Below are 19,356 nucleotides of genomic sequence, written 5' to 3'. Positions count from 1 at the left end.
GACGTATATCAGTCACTCACCATATTTTCTTTTACAGAATCTCTGCACTGTGCACCTCTCAGCAAAAACAAAGAATGGAAAAGTTTCCCTTTCATTTTCCACACATATACATGTAAACATCAAATCACAATCCTTCACACATAAACTCAAAAGCAAACACACATTTCTATTGGTTAAACATTTCAACCCTTTCCAACTGAAATACATTTCAACCCTTCCCCCAATCTGCCTTCTGCCTGTTACCATAGAAACAGGTCATGGAACACTGCACTAAGCGCACAGGTCAGTAGTTCAGCACACAATGTTCCTACACAAGAGAGTAAGTGTGCTTCACTTTTCAACATATCAGCTAATCATATATAATGTTCCTTACAATCTGTTTTTGTTAACCAATAAGAATCATACCTTTAAAAAACAGAAATATACACCCTACCTTTCAGTGTACAAAGTAGTCATACAACCAATGATGTCTTGTCTTTTTTAAAAAAAAAATCAGCGGATCCGCGTACCCAAAGTGATAGGATGCGCGCACTGTGCGTGCATTTCGCCGTTTTTTTTTTTTTTAACAGGGGGGCCCAGAGGGTCCTTCTGGGACCCCCTAAGCACCTCTAGAGGGTCAGAGTATTTCCACTCTGCCCCCTTTATATGTTTTACACACTTATTCCCCTTGCTTCTTCAGCTGCGCTTCTACCGAGGCAGAAAATGGCCGCCAACAGTTCCTGGTTTCGAATGTAGAGAGACACTCGACAGCCAATTAGCATTCAGTGCGCGATCGGGAGGGTGCGCGCTCGGTTCGGGGAGGGTGTGCGTACGGTGCGTGTACGGTCCGCGGATCCTCCGCGGCCATAGATATTTATGTTCTTTTAACTCTAATTTTCTCAGGAACTACTGAACGGATTCACACCATTTGTGCAAAAGGCACGAGTCTGAACTGAGGGCTACCTCTTTGCCAAATTTGGTGTCATTCCGTTCAGCGGTTCGGGCTGTAGCTGTGACAACAGATCCTATGGGAAATTGCATGGGGAAAACGTGTTTTGGGACCCCCCTTTTTGACGCCAGACTTATTGGGAATAGAATGTTGCGGATTTCCTATGGAAAATAGGTCCTAACTGTAACTACCTACTGGCGACTGCCAGTAGGTAATATATATTCACTTAAAAAACCATAGGTTTCACACACGTTATAGTTAGGAATTAGCATTTAAAAAACCTTGCAAATTCACTTAAAAAACCATAGGTTTCACACATGTTATAGTTAGCTGGACATTTCCCTCGTAAAAAAACAATGAAATTCCCCCGTTATAGTTAGTGCAGGCAACTATAACTCACGCGACCGCAATCCTCTGCTGTTGACGTCCGATATTACATCACTGTATTTAGACACCTATTTACCCATGTCTTCTTCCATTAATGTTTAGCTATACATATATTGCAAATATTTATTTTTCAGAAAGACACATATGTAATCAGTGATGTAATATCTGACGTCATCAGCAGAGGATTGCGGTCGCGTGAGTTATAGTTGCCTGCACTAACTATAACGGGGGAATTTCATTGGTTTTTTACGAGGGAAATGTCCAGCTAACTATAACATGTGTGAAACCTATGGTTTTTTAAGTGAATTTGCAAGGTTTTTTAAATGCTAATTCCTAACTATAACGTGTGTGAAACCTTTGGTTTTTTAAGTGAATTTGTACGGTTTTTAAAATGCTAAGTTATGTATTTATTAATATATATTTTTTTCAAGGTTTTTCACCGTGCGCGCACCGTGCGCGCTCTGTGGGCGCTCAGTGCGCTTCGCGCACCGAGCACCCACGATGCGTTGTCCATGCCGTGCGCGCACCCCGCGCATTTTTTAAAAAAAACAAAACGTTTTTTTCACCCTTGGGGGTCCTTCAGTGACCCCCTGACCAAGGCTAGGGGGTCAGGAACTGTCCACCATGCCCCCTTTTCACGTTCTCCACCTTTTGTTTTTCACTGCCTCCGACTGCGAGAGACAAAATGGCGGCCGACACTTCCTGATTTCGACCGATTTGAATGTTTACTGACATCTAACAACCAATCAGAATTACGCTCGCGCACGTCACCGTGCACGTCACCGTGCGCGCACCGTGCGCGCACGGTGCGCGCTTATAGATATATATGTACTTTTAACTGCAATTTTCTCAGGAACTAATGAACAGATTGACTCCAGATATGCAAAAGGCACATCCCTGACCTGAGGACTACCTCTTTGCCAAATTTAAAGTTATTCTGTTCAGCCGTTTGGGCTGTACCTTGGACTAAAGGTCCCTATGGAAAATTGCATGGGAAAACCCGTTTTTTTCTCAGCCCCCGCTCGACGAATCCCCCCGTGACTTTCAGGGTAGGAGCGGAGCGCCCCACCTATTTTGAAAATTTCACGAGGATTCATCAATCGGCGCCAAAGTTATTCCAAATAGAATGTTGCGGATTTCCTATGGAAACACGGTCCTAACTATAACTATCTACTGGCGACCGCCAGTAGATAATATATATATAAATATATATATATATATATATTAAAGTGCTTCCTGACAGATTCCCCGTGTGGCCTTCTCTTCTTCCTGCATGGAGGGGTTTTAGTGAATGTTCAGCGCGTCTGCCAGACACGCGCAAGGAGGCCCAGTGCTGCAAGTTGGCCAGAGCGCACCTGGTGTCTGCATCTGCAGTAGTTTTCTTGTCCGAGGTATCGGTATCGCTCTGGCCCGCCCTACAGGGCAAGCCAAGCAGAGGCTGCTGCCAGCGGCAGCTCGTGACTTCACGAGAGGGGAGATTCACTATAATCAAACCTGCGGCCCGGCGGACACTTGAATTGGGGGCTGGAACATTGAGGGGACTCGAGGGGGCACCAGGACATTTTAACAACCGGGACTTGTGGTTACTGGTAACTCCGCGCCTTGCCCTGCACAGCACCAATCTATTTTGGCGTTTACTATCTAATTTCCCCCACGCAACACTTACCCAGCAATGGAGAACTCTGGGAGATGTAGTTCTCATCGAACTGCATCAGGTGTGCGAGCACATGACCTGGGGTGATGAGTGCCCCCACCAATGGGAGAGTTGCAGGACAATTTTAAAGGCGGGATTGGGACCGCAACCTGGAAGCAGCGGCATCTGAGGAAGGCAGAGTATGCCGAAATGCATTATGCCAAGCTGTCCATTAAAGTGCTTCCTGACAGATTACACGTGTGGCCTTCTCTTCTTCCTGCATGGAGGGGTTTTGGTGAATATATATATGAATTTGTGGCATCTTTAAACAATAACGATGTGAATTTGCAATTTACCTCTAATGTTAGCAAGACAAATATAACTTTTTTGGATGTACAAATTAACATAGTAAATAATAACATGACAACATCCCTATATCGTAAGGATACGGCAGGGAACACTATGTTGCATGCATCCAGTGCACACCCTCCTCATTTAATACAAAGCATCCCATACGGGGAAATGCTGCGTATTCGTAGGGTTTGTAGCGACGATCACGACTTGCATGAGAAACAGTTAGAAAGTAAAAAGCGATTCCTTGAAAGAGGGTACAGGAGTGTATCTATCGACAATGCCATAGTTAAATCCAGGAAACGCTCCAGACATGATTTACTGAAGGTAGAGAGCGAATCACAGATAGCGAGCAGAAGTAAAGGGAAGACGGACAAGGAACCGACTAGATTGATACTAACCTATTCCAGGCAGGAACAACAGCTGCGAACCATTATTAGAAGAAATTGGCCTATAGTCCGGGATGACCCAGTAATTGGAGCAATGCTCCCTAAGCATCCGGCTATAACCTACAGAAAATCATTCTCTATGGCCAATGCTTTGGTTCGGAAAAATCATGAAGAACAACAGCAGACAGGATGGTTAGTAGCCAGGAATGGTTTCTTCAAATGCTCTAGCTGCAAAGCATGCCAGTATGGCATAAATAAAACCTCATATAACACTGCATTTAGTAGCAAAGCCTCTGATATAAAACAACATTTGACATGTCGGACGGAATTTGCAATCTATGTCTTGCAATGTAGCTGCAATCTATCATACATAGGCAGCACCAAGTTATCTGTCCACAAACGCATTTTGCAACACACAAGGGCCATCGTCAACAATGACCCAAGTTACCCGGTAGCGAGGCACTTTAAATTGCATCATGATAGCAATCTTAAATATTTGAAATATTTTGTCATTGATGCTATCCCTCCACTAAAGAGAGGAGGTGATCGGGAACACAAACTAAGGCGCCTTGAAACTAAATATATTTTAGAAATGGATACAAAGCAGCCGGGGGGCCTTAACACCAGTGAGGATTTGCACACTTATTTAGATTGAGAAGGACATCATTGGCATCATCTATAACAAGCAAAACAAAAACAAATGCATATATTTTATACCCATGGTCTTTGGTCAAACGTTTACTGAGTCTGGGGACCTTTTATCCTCTATGTACTTTCTTCCTTTTATGCTGTTTTTTTATATTGTAAATTTGGAAAGATTTTATGGAGTGATTTTAGTAATTGAATTGTATTTATTAACATTTTATGTATTTAATATTTATATACATATTTATATTATTTTTAAAGTACAATGGTGGGAATCAATTACTCTAAAATATATCCATAAACTCCTCCTTTTTCTTGAACCCTGTCTATACACTGGTACGTCAAATACCCTTTATTACCTCCTAAAAATGGAATGGTGCATAAAAGATATATAATCAGCATATGATGAGGTAAAGGTAATGTTACAATATTTTAGTAAATAAGGCACGGGCACTTTAAAATATTAGAAAAATTAGGGTAAAATATAGCTGTTTGTAATATGGGGATTTTTTTAGATTTTATTAATTTTCTCACATTTTAGGCACTTGAATAAGTGGTCCATTCAACATAATAAGCATTAGGCTACACCAGCCCTTCATTGCATTTAAGCAAACTATTATGAAAAAAAGATTCAACATTATGGGACTGGCAAATGTCTTACAATACATAATTCAGGAACCAAGCATTTATGCAAACTATTAAATTCCGATTATGTTTTTGTAAAAAAATGTGTTGCTAACTTAGTATTATTTGTATTTATATATTTACATTGTACGATTGTTAGCCACATCATTTGTTTGAGCATCCATGCGTAAATATCATGCAAATTATGTCTTTTATGTCTATGAATTGTTTGATTGGACACTGTCACTTTAAATGGATTGAACACACGAAGTAATGCTGTCATGTGATCAAGGCAGGGAGCTGTCGAAACGCGTCATGGCGACATACTAAGGAAATAAAATAAGAAAACCAGCACTCAACTTGGGTCCACTCTCGTTTGTTGTTGAGAAACTTGGTGAGACGAGACTGTTTCATATATATATATATATATATATATATATATATATATATATATATATATATATATATATATATATATATATATATATATACATACCAATGAAAAAACCTTTTCAATTTCAATGTGTGTATAAAGTTTGATTTCTGGTGAAATAATGTGAGATTGTATATGGTACAATAAGAAACCTTAGGGACTCTGAGCAGTGCGCTGTGAGCAGGAACGGATGTTCTCTGTATCCTATTTCTTAGCTGTTGTCAATAGGGTCATAGACAGATTCCTCAGATCACAGCACCAGGCACGGTTGAATTTTTTACATTGATAATTTCTTTGGCATATCAATAGAAGTTAGGAGTGCAGATTGAAATCCATTTTTTCATAATGCTCTTACAATAGAGCCAGGCAAATGTCTAGAGGAATATACATCCTATAGATGAATGACAGTGATAAATATGGAAAACATAGTCACAAAGGTTTAAGCAATCAGGCATGTGGTATTACCATTTTTGCTAGTCTCGCAAATCTGGATTTATTAAAAGCATCAGACAATGGTAGTATTAGCCAAATAATGCACCAAATTGGAAAACGTTGAGATTACGTGCTGTACTGCAACAGGGATAGCCCTTGGTATGTACAACGTCATTTACTGGTGAGCTGGCGGTTTCTGAAAGAGAAAGTTTCCACAGCTGAGTGATAGCGAGTGCCCAACTTCCAAATCCCAGTGATCAGCATTAAATTAAATCCAATAATTCTGAGGAGGCGCATGGTGTGACCCCTATCCCCGTGACTCATTTGTCTTAGCTATGGAGACATTTAAAATTATGATAAAACTAGCCCAAAATATTGTGTAGAAATGAATAAAATCAGTCAATGTAGATGATGCCCATCTCTCTGAAGGGGAGCTGAAGCGGTCTCTACAAGACCTTTTAAAATAACTTGAAGTATTTGAGAGGGCCACAGGGTTCAAGATACTCTGTAGTAAATTGGAAATGCTTAATCCGATGTTAGCTCCCAATAAGATCCAGATTCTTGAAAGCATCAAATCTCTCAAATGGGCTAAAACGTGCTCAGAAATTTTGGAATCCATCTAAAAAGTTTGATTTCTATGATAAAGAAAGCTACTTGGCTAAAATTGACAGCTGATTTAAATACAGGCCAAGCAAAATGTAAGGTAAGAAATGCAGAAAGGAAAGTGGATTTTGTCAGGAGAAGACGGGTTAAGCCTAGAATAGCTTGAAGATTGCTTTAACATCATATGTTGAAAGGGGGGCCGTCCTGCTCGAAAATGCATTTTCTGGAAGAAAAAAAAACCAATACGAAGTGTGTATTTGCAGGCAGCATGTTCACTTGGAGAACCGTAGTCACACTATTATTAAAGGGCTGTGGTTTTCAAACTGATCGCAGGAGCATGCATATCTGAGTGGGCATTTTGGGATTTTAACCTGTGATGTGCCCCTGGTGTCCAATCTTTGCAGTGGGTATATTAGCCCAGTGAGATATACGCCTGGTATAGTTCTGCAGGCCAGGTCTCATTTGCTTGCTGAATGCTTTTATGAGTAAAGAACCTTGTTATGACTGCCACGAATTAGTGGACCTTGTTACATTTACATGAGCAACATCACCATTATGGTTCTGGAAGCCTGGGACCTTGTTGTAGGTTTGAAAAAATATCTTATCTTTTCCTTATCCTGTCACATTCTGAAAAAAAGTCCACCCTTTACCACATTGATGTGGAAATTAGAGCTTTCAAATTGAAAGGAAGACAATTGTGTTTTATTGGATATGTTTTGTTGGAGGCGGTCAACCAAATATTTTATCAATTTATATTGAGAGTTTAAGCTTTCATAAACTAATATGGTTGGCTACATCCAGATACGTCACTGTGTAATGTAACCACAGAACCTACTAGCAGTATCACAAGTACTGGCACCTTTTGTTGAAAAAATCATCAAAGCATGCACAGGTTCAAGGGCCATGATGGCCTCTCTATGCAGATATAGCACCACAAATAAACAAATAGGTCCTAAAATGGCTGTGTCTGACTGTATCAGACACAATTGGAAGATCATTGATCAAAAAGACGCTAGAACTTTTGGAGAGATATAGCTCATGGATATAAATGCATGCAGCACAGAATACATATTCTGAAGTAGTGTTTTCTCCTCACTTCATGGAGAGACAAAAAGATCTGAAGAAGTTGAGGAAGTGTTGGGAATGAAGCAGACCAGGAGCTAACACTTGGATCCAGAGAGATAATGATCACTCCTATTTCTAAAGGTGACATAATACTTTAGGGACAGCTAGTGAACACAACAAAACTGTTGATGGCAGCAGACTAGAAGAATGAGAATGTTGAAAAACTCTTACAGTGGCATCAAAGACTGTTGTACATTACAGCTTAGAAAACTCAACATAGAGTGAACTAACAGAGGAACACTTCTTCTTTTCTTTTTGTTTTCCTTTACGATCTGGAAGCCTCTGCAAGACTAATACGCCATTAGAAATATAGCAATAACATTCCCACAAAGGCTGAAAGCACTGTCCAAGTTACTGATGGAGGAAGAGATGCCTTTCAGATTGGATGGCTGGGATGTAGAGGTATATGTGGAGAGAGTGTCTCCTCATTGAATATCCAATGAAAAGTCTGCATCCTTGCTGGAGATGGTTTAGTCTTCGTATGTGTTGAGACCATTTTCGCTTTCATTTATCATGTTTAAGCAGGGTTTCACTGTATGTAGAGCTGATGTTTAAGAGGTAATGTGTAGATTGGTGCTGCTGCTCTATTGATTTAGAGGTTGAATGAACTTAAGTGTGAAATCTATAAAGAGATTAGTCAACACTTCAGTATTTTCAAATAGAGGCTCAGATTTTAATGGAACCTCATAAATGTTCTCTCGTGCAAATTCAGTTGTCCTTTGAGTAGTTTTTAAACCTGTTTTTTTAAGGATTCTTAAGAGTTTCAGACATAGCCCATAATGCTTAGCCATTATTTTCAGAGGCATAATATCTGTTTTATTTTCTGTGCTTTTATCAGACCTCCGACAGACCACTATGTCTTCTAATGAACTACAAGCCATGTCCCAGGATGAACTACGGAAACGGCTTTACCAAACGTTTAAAAACAGAGGAGTTTTGGACACTCTTAAAGTAAGGCATCAAGTACATTCAAATATTAAATATTAAATCACTGTAGTTCAGATGAAGACAAACATTGTCATGTTTCCTTCTGTGATTGCATTCCCACGAAACCCTAACAACTGAATCACTTTTTCAAGCTAGATATTCCCAAATCTCTCCCCACACTTGCATTCCATGTTTGGTTAAAGATGTGCTTCAGATTCCTCAGTTCAGTTTGCAATTTATTTCAGAGAATACTGTTTTCCGTTTTGCTGTTACATAAAAGACCCTGCCTGACTCTTGTTACTAATGTATGTACATGAGTCAAAAAGGGTTAGGAGTTTCACGTTTGAAATCCAAAAATGGTTAGCAGTTATACCTTGTTTCAACTGTGCACATTCATATTGTATCTGCGTCTTAAATTCTTCTGTCTGCCTTTCTTTGGGCTTCACTTGTGCTAAAAGGAGGCAAAGAGTTGCAAGCTGTTTGGTTGGATGATCCTAAATGAGCATGACATATGAATTGTCCTTTCACCTACCTGAGTGGGTCTAATAAACATGGTAAGCGGAGAGTTTCGCTCCTCTAGAAGTTATATTTCTGCACACTCAATTCAACATTTTTTATAACCATTAAATTTAATGTAGCTCCTAGAAATAATCCAGATTGCACTGTGGAGTATGCAAAAACACTTTGAAATGTTTATATTTATTGCTATGCTTCTATTTGAGACGAATATGAATTGCACCAAGGTCAGTTTATAATACTCTCTGCTTTACGCCATGCAGCAATTACTACATGAGTCCACAGCAAGGCTGAGATATAAACGGACAAGATCCTGCTAATGTTAATATGGGATCGGGGGTGCCGCATGATAAGCCATCTACATAATGCACTTAGTTAAAAATTGTACCACAGTCTTGGAGCCCTAATGGCAAAATGGGAGATGGATCTAGGTGGAGCACTGTCAGACGTAGAGTGCCCTAGTGCCCGCAGGGTTGTGCCGAAAGTATCCAAAATGCATGCTTCAAGTTTTTTCAAGTTAATTACTTCTACTGTACATATCTCACACCGTAGAAAGTGAATAGCATGTTCCCTGCTCTTGATAGATGCGTTATGTGTGAAAATTCAGGAACCACTTTTTCTCGTGTGTTCTGGTCCTGCCCAGGTATAAATCAGTTCTGGAGCAAGACTACCATCTGCATGACTGTACTTACAGATTGGCATAATCTTTTTACTCTTAGAACATGTCTCTTAGGTTTAATGTTTAGACCCAAGCAAAATAAGATGACAAGTAGCTACAATTACGACAACAAGGCTATTTCCACAACATGGAAGTCTGCTCATGTCCTTGACTCCATCAAATGGCAACTGCTTTAGTTTAGTTTGCTCCTAGTAGCAAATGGCCATCCGGTATAACTCAGCACTTCCTCCCTATGTGGCACCCCGTCACGCCTGACAGATTGGTCTTACAAATCATTCAGCTTATCTATTCCCTACTTTTTCTTCTTTTTTCCTGCCGTACATTCCCCTGGCATCAGAGACAATTTCAAAAGAGTACTTGTCCATTCTTCTGCAGGACCCTCCAAAAGGTGCTATTGAGAGGGCGCCAGACACAGAAAGAGGAGACGTTTGTTACACAGGTTATTTCCTTGTGCCAACAAAGGATTCCGGTCTCTGGCCTATTATGGACCCTTGGCATCTGAACACAAACCTCTGGAAAGACAAACTCAGAATGCTTGTGCTGGCCCAGGTCCTGTCTGCCCTGTACCTCGACAACTGGATGGTGTTCTTGAATCTGCAGAACAATTATTTTCATATGCTCGCTTTCCAGTCCAGGCTGACGTTAGGCGAAGTGCAATGTAGACCAGGAACATTTTGAGTTTGCTGTGCTCCCTTTCAGCCTCATCAGTGCCACTTGGGTGTTCATAAAAGTGATGGTAGTTGTCAGCAACAGTCTTCTCCCTTCCTTGATGACTGGCTCTTGAAAGTGGGTGTAAGAAGTTGGCCTGGTATATGCTGTCCACTAGTTATAGTGGGCACCTTGTACCAGTCCAAACAACCCTTATTGATGAATAGGTTTAAAGACAACCTTTATTGAAAGCTATCCTAGTGGTAGCTATGGAGAGCAGCCTTCAGGCTAAGTCTTGGAGTGTAAAGCAGCTTGGTTTACCAGATTATAACTTCTTGAATCACTAAATGAAAGGAGAACCACACAAGGTATATATAAAATATATGTATTTATTTCTAAACACTCACTACTAATCTCTTTATGAGATTAGAGTCCAAGATACACAATAATACTGTGCTAAAATGACAGTAAATAGCACAATATACAATGGGCCCAAGGGGCGGGCCAAACCATATATTAAGAAAGTGGTATAAGAACCACGACTTGACCAGACACAGTGCCTAGAGCACGTAGAATCGCTGGGACCCCAAGGAACCACCCAAGGTAGTGACACAGGAGGCCCACGGGGATGCTTGCAGTGTGAGAACACATGCGCGAGCCCCGTACTATTCTATTAGAAAATCGCCGTTGGAATTTTAGAAGTTAAGGACACTTAGGAGAGGACTTTGAGCAAACCCCTTTAGACTTAGGAGGTTCTAGGGCCAGCACCCACGGGAGCACCGGAGTACTCGAGTTACCTCAGCCAGGGAAGCCGGGTGCATAGGTGTCAAATGGTGTCGGAAATCGTCGTTGATTTCAAAGGCGATCTGCTGCAAAGTGCTGCTGCCGGGAGAGGAAAAGTGTCCGGTGTGATCCAAGCCTGGATCGAAGATCAGAAGAACCTGAAAGCAGAGGGGACAGAGTCTGCGTCACTTGCCAGAGACCAGGGGCATGATCGACGAATGCCCACCGATGTCGGGTGCTAAGAGGTGAAGCTTGATTCTGCAGCCACGAGGACCAGGAGGCGTTGACGACGACCAGGAGCTGGATTCGAGCTGTCCCACTAAGGATGTCGAGTGCTGCGGTGTCAGTGCTCGGATTGAACCCAACAAGCCTTGGCAACAGCAACCCACGCAGGAAGAGAAAAGACGCTTCGGTGCGGACCAGCAAGGTCCTGAGGACTCCTCAAGCGATGGAGAGTCAGGGCACGTCTGGAGCAACCAGGAAAGCCCAATTAAAGTTAGTTGCCTTCCCAGGGTCCCGCCAGTCGACGGACCAGGTATCGCGAAGGGACCTCGAGAGAAATCACACAATACCAGCCCACGGGTCACTCGGTGAGTGTAGGCCAGTAATCTTCGGTAGAGACACTGCTCGGGGTGTGGACTACAAGTAGCCCAAAGCACAGCCTCAAGGATCAACAAGAAGCTTATGCACTTGAAAATGTGCACAGTGTCCAGGAGTTCCGGTTCCACGGTCCCCACGAGGGCTACGGGTCTCAGCTTTGCTAGGAGCTCGGGTCAGCCTCTGAGAAGTCTGGGAACCTACCTCCTGTGTTGCAAATTCTTCGGAGTCCGGCGGGAGCTTCGGAGATGCAATCCGGTCAGATGCGTTTTAGGTGCTTGCCTTGAAGGGGAGTAACTCCTTTACTCCAAGGGAGATTCTTCAGTCATCTAGCGCCTTGTAGATCGTCGAAGTTCCAGGATTATGTATCAGAGTTTCGTCCAGGGGTAATGTAAAGTCCTGTAGCCAGGGGTTCCTATCTTGTACCCAAGGAAGGGGTGGAACAAACTCTAGGGACCCACCTATGGGAGGGTCAGGAAAGAGGGGTGGCTACACCCAATTCCTTTGTCCAGTTTCACACCAGAGCAGGGGCTGGTAGCCCCTGCAACCGGTTTGAGCTGGACTATGCACAGGGACACCAGATGTGCCCCCAGTGCAGACTTCAAAGCACTCTTGGAGAGCATCCACCCAGCCCCAATACACTAAAGCCTGTCTGGGAGGTGGTGACACTTCCCTGTGACAGGAAACCTATTGTCCAGGCCTCCCCTACCGGAGTTTCATCATGCAGCAGCAGGAGGGCAGACTTGTGTCTCTGGCTGGCAGCATCCATTTTGTGATGCCAGGGCTCTGTTAGCTGGTACCAGGTATACAGGTGCTGTCATGTCTCTCCCTCTAGAAGGGTGGGATCATACTCCCACACCAGTTACTGGTGTGGAGGTATGATTCCAAGGCGTTTGACACCAAACACAACATGTTTCCATGCAGCCATTCCAAAGTTAGCATTTGCCGTTTGGTTATAATGCACTTAAGAGTATATGGTCTGGCTGCATCACAAACCACCCAGGAATAAAGGTTCCGAAAGCTGCAGAGGGGCTCTGCTCATGCATGGCCGCCCTCTCACATGAAACCCAGCACCCTGCCTTCAGAATTGTTAAGGCTTGCCATTGGGGTGACTGATAGTTTTACATGTGCAGTGATATGGAGAGATATAGTGAACCTATATGTCAGTAAGGGGTGCATGCACCACCTTACTCAGGCTGCAGTAGCAGACCTGTGGTGTCATTTTGGAAGGCTTCCCAGGGGTGGCATAATACATGCTTCAGCCCCTGGTAGGCCTCTGGGGTACCTATGCCCTGGGTACATAGTATACCATATACTAGGGACTTAAAGGGTACCCCAAAATCCAATCTAGAGTGTACCTAAAGTACTGGTAATCAATTTAAAGGGGAAAGCAGATAGGCTGGGGCTTGAATAGCAGGATCCCAGCCAAATTAAGTCGAAAACCAGCAAAACACCAGGAAAAAAGTGGGGGCAACCATGCAGTCAGATTCCACCTTCAGATGATGGTGAACTTCTTGACTTAGTTGGGGTAAACTACCAATGAGCCAAATTCTCACCTGATTCCATTACAGAGGCTTCCTTTCATTGGTGCAATCTTTGGTACAGTGTGTTTCCAGGCAATGACCTGATATATGATCCACAGTCATGGATCATCGTCAGAGCGACTCTTTGGCTTCATAGCCTACTAGCCTGCTGCATCATCCTTGGCAGCCTACCAGGGGGCACATGCAATAAAATCTGAAGTTCTAATTGGTCAAGCATGAAATAAATATGACTGATACCATCCAAGCCTTTGACTAAAATGGCTTATGATCTACAGTGGCATCTGCTTGAAAGCAATTAGACCAGTGGCAGGTCCCTCTTCTTTCCCCAACCAGAGCTGATAGTGGTGATGGATGTATCCCTGCAGGGTTTGGTAGGCCTCTGCTCCGTATCAATTTATTGAAGTTGTGGGTCATTTATATCTTTTTGAAGGTCTTCCTGCTATCGTTTAGGGGGAGGCTGGTGCAGGTTCTCACAGGCCACACCCCCAACATTGGTATTGCAAAAAAAAACCAGGACGGAGAGGGGCCCTGGGCCCGAAGCCAGGATGCTCTACGCCTCTAGAGCCGGTTGGAGCACCAGAGCATTTCCTTGGCAGTGAACCACCTAGCAGGTACCCGAATATCAGAGCAGAATAGCTGAGCAGGTGGCGCATGGCAGATTACGAGTGGCGTCTGCGTCCGGTGCAGGGTATCTTCCAACAGAGGGAGAACCTTGGCTAGATCCTGTCTGCATCTCTTGACCTTGAAGACTGTGTTCCGCTTAATGAGTACATCAGTGGGTTGCATGAGTGAGTTCCACACACTTTCAGTGCAACTGCCATTTACAACTTCTTTCCTCAGACAAATTGATGCTGAAGACTCAGGCGAAATACTTTCCAAAGTGGTAACTCACAGTAACATAGGGCAATCCCTCACTCCGTTTGTGTTCTTCGCTCCCCCTCGAAAGAGGCAGAGAGACTCCATCTGTTTGACCTCAAAACAGCTTTAAGGTGTTACATCGATCGTACCAAGGATCAGTGACTAGAAGATCACCTTTTTGTTGGGTTCTCCGGAGCTAAGAATTGGAAAGTTGTGCTGAGGAAGACTCTGTTGAGGTGGATAGTCTTGTGCCATAAGCTCCTTCGGAATGTCCGAGAGTCCGTTATGTCAGGGCTTAGGCTGCTTCCACTGTTCGTAGAATGTCTGTTCTTTATATCTGCCAGGCTGCAGCATGGGCATCCGTGCATGTGTTGTGGCCTGGAATCCTCAGGGTCGAACGTTGCAAGTAATGGTCCACCTCTCGACACCACCACGGTCTGAATTTGTTTACACAGACTCCATGTAGAGATCAAGCGGGGGAAGGGTAGGAAGGGGACAGCAGGGAGGGAGACCTGAAATGACAATAAAACAACTATAAGCAAACCACAACAGTACACAGCAATCTGCTTGTCCTCGCTTTAACCCTGACTGAGGAAGGCTGTTCTAGCAGTATTCCATACCTGTAAAGAGAGAAATATCTCCTCGGCTAAGTCTGGCAGTGTCGCACATTTCATAGGTTTTAACAGAACTCAATCCATTCAGCCTCTCTAATGAGTCTTGGATAGGACCTCCTAGTCGGGGACATCAGCTTGTATGTCCGCAAATAAACTTGATACCACTCTGTTTCTGGTAGATGCTAGTTAGTAATTATCAATAGTGCTTTTACGCAAATGAACTCAATCTTTGGCTTTCCTTGCAAGAGCCATGTAAAGCTCCCCAACAGGAAAAGCGAATTTGGGCATCCTGCCCCACGGAAGAAAGCACAGGGCGCCTTCCCTGCAAGAGCAACAGCGTGCTCGCCAACAGAGAGAGGCGAAGTGGGCAATCCTGCCCCACAGAAGGAACCACAGAGCGCCTTCCCTGCAAGAGCAACAGTGTGCTCGCCAACAGGGAAAGGCAAAGTGGGCAATCCTGCCCCACAGAAGGAAACACAGGGCGCCTTCCCTGCAAGAGCAAGAGCGTGCTCGCAACAGGGAAAGGCAAAGTGGGCAATCCTGCCCCACAGAAGGAAACACAGGGCGCCTTCCCTGCAAGAGCAAGAGCGTGCTCGCCAACAGGGAAAGGCTAAGTGGGGGTTCACGAAGAAAGGACGCTCTGCAAGGAACCGGGAATTGGTTCCGCCAACAGAGCGTTCCTTTTGTTATCCTTTGTCCCCTACACAGCCACCACAGATAAGCGAAGCTTTTTAAGCAGACCAGCGCAATGCGGGAAATCCGAGTCGGTGCTTGCGCACCCTTACCAGCCTTGCTTCAAGCTCCGCTCCCTCCGGAAAAGTAAGCGGCAGCTTCTCGCCGCCATGGAAGCGCTTAAGACGCTCCGTCTTGCGCGCGTACGGACGTTGTTGACGTCATCGCGCCGGGGCTCCTGGGAATTGGAGTTACTCCGAGTTTTGGAGCGCTGAAACGCGCTGCGTCAGTGTTCTTTCGGCGGCCAACCCCGTGGGCCGTAACAGTTTTCAAATAGCAACGTGGTATCAGTCATAGGTGTATAGGCGCCACTAAAAGATTCACACACTAGTTTCCTGTTCTCTACTTCTATGACGGTGCTGAAAGGTGTAGAGAACCACAAACTCTACAGAGGGAAGCAAAGCTAGCACAAATTATTCTCATTGCTATGATTGTTGTTAACAAACATATACTTTAAAGTTTTATATTTACGTGTGCTGGGGAATGAGAATAACCCGTGGGCCGTAACAGCATGTTTATGGATTACATTTTGTCTCCATTTTAATTTTTCCTTCTAATTTCGCTTATTTTTTAGATGATTTGAACATGTTTTTACTAACACGATAAAATGCCATGCACACATTTATCATGGTTGGACATTGTTGTCCTGAAGTCTGCACGGTTAGTTTCAGGGCTTCGTACTAGAACGCAATGTTCTTTCATTATTTTGTGCTCGTAGGAGGTGATTCTTTTACCCAGAGTACGTAAAGATGTTGTTCTGTGTCTCTGACTGAATGAGATAAGATTGTTTTTTTATTATTTAAACCGTGTCCATTTTGAATTCGGTGAGAGGCACTTCACACCAGAGTTATCATGGAGCTGCTGAGAGCTGTGAATGAGATGCAGCTTTTCAGGCCCAACAGTCAACCTAAGAAGAAAGATAGCTGTGCAGGCAGATGTGTGTATGCTTTCACACCGAGATAAAGTGCATTTGTTCATGCACTGAGGATGGCTTCCTGAGACACTACACCAAGGTATGGGGTTAGATCATTCCAACTGGCAGAGTGGTACTCCCACTATGCTCTCGCTAGTGTAGGATTATTAGTGGCAGGTAGGAGTAATATTAGGAGTAATCCATGTGGTTGAATTATTAGTAGTTTTCACCATTCTAACAATTTTTATAACAATGGTGTGTCTCATCTGGCTAATAATAAGTTCATGTCTAGATTGCACGGATTAGATCTTTTCAATAAACATTTGCAAATATATTATTGTCTCTTTTTGTGAAACCTTACGCATGCGAAAGTGCCCTATAAAAGTGTTTGATCTGTCTCCACTAATTCCTTGGGAATAAGAGTGGTCATGTTTGAGTTGGCCGACAGCATCTATAACGCGGGAGGTTTAGAATATTAGATGAAATACTGTGAGCTATCAAACCAACATTTACTGATGATATAAGAAGACTCAGTTCTTGTATTATGAAGTTTTGTTGATCCAGTCCACAGCCCGACTAAATTTGTAGGAACTGTGTAACATTCATACATTCACAAATCTCTACTGCCTTGATGGCCAGCTTCATCAGGAAGGACACTTTACTTGCTTAGTCTTACTGGACCTTTTGGTCTGAGTCCATTCTACAAGTCCTTCTTCTGGAGACTCTGTTTGAATATCTATTTTAAGGTGAGGTATCTGTGGTTAGAAGCATCCACAATAAGAACAAGTTATTTACCTTTGGTAAAACTCTTTCTGTCAGAAACTCTAACTAATCACAGATACCTTGTCACTCTCCCCACTACACATTCTGTGGAGTCACCTCTTTTTAACATCTAAAAAGTTCCCAAGTTAGAGATCCACATTCTCGTACCAACAACTGTTCACTCTCGGTGTCTGAGAATGCAAAAATGGAAATAAGAAACTGACGTCATTACGCAGGGGTAGCATTTTTATGCAGCTCTGCTCCATCACTTTCAGAAGTATCAGAGCCAACGTGGAGTCGCATGCCACCAGCTAACGACATGCAGGAACACTGCTGAAAAAGATTCCAGATTAAGTCTAACATCAGTGGAATATTCTAAGATGAGAATTCTGGGGTTAGAATATCCAACAGAAAGAGTGGCACCAAAAGTATATCTTGGTTGTATAAGACACCTCCATTACAGGCGCTGAGAACTCGATGAGAAACCTGAATCCAGAAACAATTCACCAACAAGCAATGGGCAAGGGCATTGGAAAGCGGACAGAGGGCCTCTTGCAACACACAGCTCATACACATAAAATGTAATTACTTGCACACAACTTATTTAATGCCCAAGAGGCTATCGCGCATTGCCTTTACCACAATATATAACTCCCCCAGAGTAAGCGGCGGCAGACTTTGTGTACATGGTCTGGGAGTGTGAAGCGATTTAAGGTGTATTGGAGAGAGATACTGGAACACATGGGCAAAGCGCTGGGGCAGAAGGTATGTCTATCGGGACTCACCCAATCGGCAGCAAAGCAATAGGTGGGCTCCAGGTTTTGATTGCTTGCACTAACATTGACCAAACAGCATATCACAGTGAACTGGAGGACAGATAGGGGCCCGTCTATTGCACAATGGAAGAGAGAACTGGTCCAGTGGGCAAGGAGTGAGCAAGTGGCACTGCGATTAGTGGACAGCAGAGGGTGTAGGAAACGCCCCATCGCAGAAACCTGGAATGAGCTCTTGGAGACATTCAAACATCTAGAACAGACACTAAGGGTGGACTCAACCCCTGAGAGGGACCATTAATGAGATGCCATCCCCATTGTCAATGTTATGTTTTCTGGGCACCTAACCGAGGAGAGACCACATGGGGGTGGTTGGTTGAATAGTTATTTGTTCAGATACATACTGTGATCTGTTGCTGCTGTCTGTCCTGCATTATACTGTACTGTGTATTGTTTGCAACACCTGTGGATGGAGGGGTACTCTATGAGGTAGTTGCTTTCCTGTCTTGAGATCCACATTAGCGTTCGCTGTGACCTGCTCTAAAGGTTGAAGATGTACCCAATTAAAAACAATAGACCGAGCTTAACATTTTTTTAAAACAGAGTGGTACTGAAAGTAAGTAACTTGTTCATTTGGATATTACACCTATGAAGTAATGAAGGTGTGAAGAGGAAAAGAAGGAAATCTGAGGAAAGCTGTGAGCCTTTCTTTGAAAGAAGTTCTACATAGATATCTCAAGAGGACAATGAAATTGTCAAACAATCTGTCATGCAGGTGACAAATTCCATGCAGAGGATTCTTCCCAAAATGAACAGCTCTTTAATCTCCCTCACGGAAAAGAGGAGGCAGTGTTTCTGCCTGTAAAAGCAGCCAAAAATTAGGCAATGTGTCTTTGGGCACCCAGTGATCGGTCGCTAACACATGTTGACAGAGGGGTGGCAAGGGTTGTTTTAGGAAGATGCACATAAGTACATCCTGGATCAGACATTCCGACATTGAGGGCAAAGGGACAGGACGGCATAAAAGGGAAACTGTAGAATCCTATGACCTGAAAAAAGAAGCAGGGAGTGACAACCTTGTCTTCCTCAAAAGGGAAAAATAATTGTTAGGCCGACATTCAAAGAAAATAAAAAGTCCTAACTATAAAATCAATCAAATCAAAACTTAACAGGGAGAGGAAGTTGAACATTCTGCCTAACAGCATTTGTGAACATGCACACAAGATATTGCTCCCTCTGGCTACTCATACTGTAGTGTCCAATCTTGGTATCCCATCTAAATGTAGCGGTTTTTAAAGCTTTGTGATGTAGGCTATAGTATTTAAAAGGGTGTCAGACACTCAAATGTTACTGATGGCATGCTCCATCATTGGGTTTGCTCCCGAGTAGGGAAACAACTTCCAATGGAATTGTCAAGTGTGTTGAGATGGCAACAAGGCAAACAGAAGATTCAGTCAGGA

The 19,356-nt window shown here is 43.3% G+C and overlaps 1 protein-coding gene across 2 annotated transcripts in view; it reads left to right on the top strand.

Moving 5' to 3' along the window:
• OFD1 (OFD1 centriole and centriolar satellite protein) overlaps positions 1 to 19,356 on the top strand; it is a 449,276-nt gene that overhangs the window by 49,315 nt on the left and 380,605 nt on the right. For both annotated transcript variants that reach the window (XM_085622492.1, XM_085622491.1), the window contains exon 2: positions 8,389 to 8,501. In XM_085622492.1, coding sequence (XP_085478618.1) covers positions 8,406 to 8,501 — 96 coding nt within the window. In that variant the 5' untranslated portion in view covers positions 8,389 to 8,405. The remainder of the gene's footprint in view (positions 1 to 8,388; positions 8,502 to 19,356) is intronic.

The sequence above is a fragment of the Triturus cristatus genome, chromosome 8, assembly GCF_964204655.1.
Source record: "Triturus cristatus chromosome 8, aTriCri1.1, whole genome shotgun sequence".
Classification (NCBI taxonomy): domain Eukaryota; kingdom Metazoa; phylum Chordata; class Amphibia; order Caudata; family Salamandridae; genus Triturus; species Triturus cristatus.
This window is presented reverse-complemented; position numbering and strand designations above follow the sequence as displayed.